General features: G+C 49.5%; 1 protein-coding gene across 1 annotated transcript; it reads right to left on the reverse strand.

Annotated features, from left to right (window-relative positions):
- Positions 1-1,169: 1,169 nt before the first annotated feature.
- On the reverse strand, positions 1,170-3,365 carry Pmar_PMAR003112 (hypothetical protein; the record flags this gene model as incomplete). The annotated part of the gene is made up of 5 exons (XM_002777002.1): positions 1,170-1,647; positions 1,698-2,059; positions 2,431-3,084; positions 3,141-3,267; positions 3,346-3,365. The coding sequence occupies 5 exons, from the start codon at positions 3,363-3,365 to the stop codon at positions 1,170-1,172; spliced, it is 1,641 nt and encodes a 546-aa protein (XP_002777048.1).
- Between the last annotated feature and the right edge of the window lie 545 nt (positions 3,366-3,910).

Consider the following 3,910-nt stretch of genomic DNA (forward strand, 5'->3'; position numbering starts at 1 on the left):
AACATTTATCTCGTAGTGTTAGTATCGGCAACCTGGGCGCCCCGGTGCTTGTGTGGGTCTGTCCCAATCAACTGGGCTCACCCTCTTCTTTCCATCATGGCATTCAGTATCAGACGTTGTCGGAGGTTTCTAATACCCATCGTCGAAGCTTCGCCCATTTGCTCTCTGGGAATATGATTGTATTTTCAACTGCTCTCTGATCCCGTCGTTCAAGTGGTATTTACTATCTCGTCCATTCCGCACAACACTGTATAACACAACAAAATTAGCAAGTCAAGAGACGCCAAGGCTCCCACGTCTATCAGTAGAATGCAACAGTACCCGAGATCCACCTAGAGATGCAATAAGATCGGTTTTAGAATAGATATTAATGTGCAAAGTGGGATAACATGATAACTAAAACCTGTACAAATACCTGAACGGCTTTGATAATAGATAATGTATGATTGAGTTGTAATACAGTAGTAACACAGGAACTATCGATGTAGCGACGTAGCTTTGAGGACGACTCAGAAACGGCGTAGTGTTATCGCTTCATACGGCGCATCTAAAACGGTGAAGCGACCAACACGACGCCAGACAGATGTCAGATAACAACACTCGAAGCGTCCGACTCGTCGATTATGCGAGGATATGCCGCCGCAGTCGGACCTGGCCAGCACAACCGTTTTCCCACGGCAAGGGTCACTTTCATCAAAGCTGACAGAGAATCTTCCTCGAGTGAACACTTTCGATCGTTGGTCCTCCGAAGAGGCCATCCAGGAGGTGGAAAGAGCGAGTGGAACAATAAGGAACTGCAGAGATGAGACTGCACGGCCTCATGTGACATATTGAGAGTGAGTGCACAAAAGAAAACCAGGAGGTTCAGAAACTAATCGCGTTTCGTACTCTTCTTCTCGACCTTGTAAGCCACACCAACAATCATCCTTGTCCCGGCAGAGGACGCAGGAGCCCCTTCTAAACAGTCGTGCGATTAGGCGGTACACTGGAACTCAACATGAGGGCGAACTCACATAAAATTCATCGTTACTTGTGACATTAACAACATATTCGTTTCAGGGATAACAGAAGTGGTTATACCAGGATGAACACTTCCCTGTAGAGAAGAAGATAATTACGTGATAGATTAGCGTATTGGTACCAAACATGCATTTTCAACGACATCATCATTACATTGAATAAGAGGATTCACACAACTCCCAGCTACACTCAGAAGAGCACTCCTCCGCCTTTACGGAAGGTGTACGGTCATCATCTTGAATCGGTGGCGCATCCTCGTGCAGGAGTTCTTCACAAGAATCGATATCCCACTCATCGATTTGACATTCAGCGTCGTCCCTGCCGATGTTGAATGCAGGGACATCATCTGTCGCCGCTGAACGACTCTCTCGTTCTGGAGGGCTTCTGCGTTTTGGATAAGCTCTACAGTATCTTCCACAAGGAGTTCCTTCTAGCCAGCCAACTGTGAGCATGTGGTCAAGAGCTTTGCGGCCCATTGAGTCTAGGCGACCTCTAATCCAGCGAACCGACACCCAAGCTCCTCGAGGTTCCATATATTCGCATATCTCATCAAAGCGGCAGTTTATGCAGCTTCGACGACAGCGGCGACAAGTCTTTTTCTTACGTGGCATACAACGAATTGGTTTTCTGATTACCACAGACTACGAAGAATAACTCATAGTAGTTCAAGTACCCACCTTTCGAGAGGATCCACCTCTTTCCTTGTACGGTTAAGGGCCAGCGGATGCCTACCACGCTTTGCCTTATTCATATTGCCCACGTGCCTACCATCAGCCTTACTAGTAGTCCCACCACGCGAACGGGTAATCATTCCGCCCATTGATACGATGAAGCCAATGTCAAGGATAACGAATATGGTGTCGACGCAGATGAACCAGTACGCGGCGTTCAAGCACTTTGAAATGAGCTGGAGGCCCATCTCGGGGGTCGATGGCTGCTTGAAGAGGAGCTCATGAATGGTATAGGAGATATCGGTGGCGACAAGGCAGAATATGAACGCTAGCAATCCTAGTTCCACACGACCTAAAATGGTAGCTGCCTGTGAAGAACACCAATGTAGGTAAGAACTGCACGGATGGGAATGCGGCATAGCCATGCTGGGGACAACAGACGCTCACTAAGCGGTAGATCCTGAGGAGCATAACTCTGGGCTGAGTTGGATATTGAAACTAATTCTTATTCATGATGAAGTCAATGAACCTCATCTCTGAGTTGTCGTCGACCACTACGACCCATGTCCGGAAGTCATATCAGAAAAAAAAGAAAAGCAAAGACAAAAAAGCCACGTAGCAGCGCCAGTCTAAGAACCGACTGGACGCTCTAGTAGTAACTCCACGATGGACTTCCAGTATCCGGAGCCCCGCGAATATGATCATGACCATCATAATGCTCGAAATCCGAGATCCTCACTGAGGTAGTCCGATCAGCACCGTCGGCGAGTCGCCAAAGTCCCTCGGTACTGTGGCTGAGTTCCACTGCTTCCACGATTGGACTTTCGAGTCCTCCTCCTCCACCACCACCATCACCAAACTGCTGCTGCCTCCAGTCCTTGTCGAACTCGAGGGCGCCCCTGTATACACCGTGGGGCGGCATATCTTCGCATTCATGGGATACAACAGTTTGCTCATCACATGAAGCGCCGCCCCAGGAGTCCGCTAAACGGCAATAAAGGCCGCAGTCACTGAGCTCGATCCAGCCTATGTCAGCGAGTGTCCAAATAATTTCCCAACCACCAGAGGCATACCCAATCTTGGAAGCGAGGTAGTTGAGGCCCACCCAAATGCCAACAGGTTGGAGTGTCGCATACACGGTCGAAAGCGCGGGAAAGAACTCAGAAGCGGCTCCAGAATGCTCTACCATTTGATCTGGTTCGAGGGCCATGCTAATGTCGCTGACATTCATATGATCATCGTCGCTTTCCTCCTCTATCAGCTTCTGCACCCACTCAGTGTAGAACACGTCAAAGCTGGGATAGGAGTCCAATGGGCTCATAGGGCACTCGCTAACAGTAGTGGAAGAGGACTTACCAATATCGTTGGGAGAATGACACGTGAACGCATCACCCTGATATAAACGAGATGCCTGCAAGCACACAAGTATTCATACTATACTACTACTACTGATGATGATGTCGTTGACGATAGGAGCTCCTCAAGAGGATATCTCGGGGTGGCTGCCAGGCGCGGCGCCAGAGACTTCGACGGATAGTCCACAAACGGTCCGTTCATTGTCTCGTCACCAGCCACCCTGAGCATACCCCAGTGTTATTGACTCTCTTATCGACCACTTCTACTACCTATATCCAGACGGTCTGCCTATACTTACCCTACTAGGCCTTCGCCCATGCCGACCACTGGGCTTACCTGATTCACCCACAACGTGATGAAACTCCGCCTTACTGACAACAACGTACTTGAGGCCGTCTGGAAATACCCCGACTTGCGATTGCCACGTGATCGACCTGGCACTCCCCAAGTGTCGTGGCCCAGTGAGAGCGCTGCATTTCTCATGTGACCATTACTACTACACGATGTACTATCAGAAACACTAGACTGTTGTCGTCTATAGGGCCTCTCCACAGTAACCCAGCCTTGTACCACTTCACCGTTATCATCACTTGCCTGTACGCCCACATCGGTGCTCACAGATGGAGTCCCTCTACTATCAGGACTTGCAATGGGCACATGTTCATCAACACCATCACTCGCCTCGCTGGTGCTGCCCGCCGCTGGAACAATCTCGTATGCTTCCCTCAGCGTCGAGTTTCGTTGGCCAGTAGGCTTGCCTCTATCCCTTGGTTCTCCTCGACGAACGTAACGAGATATAGTAATACTCACCCAAGCATACAGGGATCGCAATAGGTCAAATAGGGGTGCCAGAGCGCTCTTGC

Source organism: Perkinsus marinus (assembly GCF_000006405.1).
Source record: "Perkinsus marinus ATCC 50983 genomic scaffold scf_1104296952312, whole genome shotgun sequence".
NCBI classification, from domain to species: domain Eukaryota; phylum Perkinsozoa; order Perkinsida; family Perkinsidae; genus Perkinsus; species Perkinsus marinus.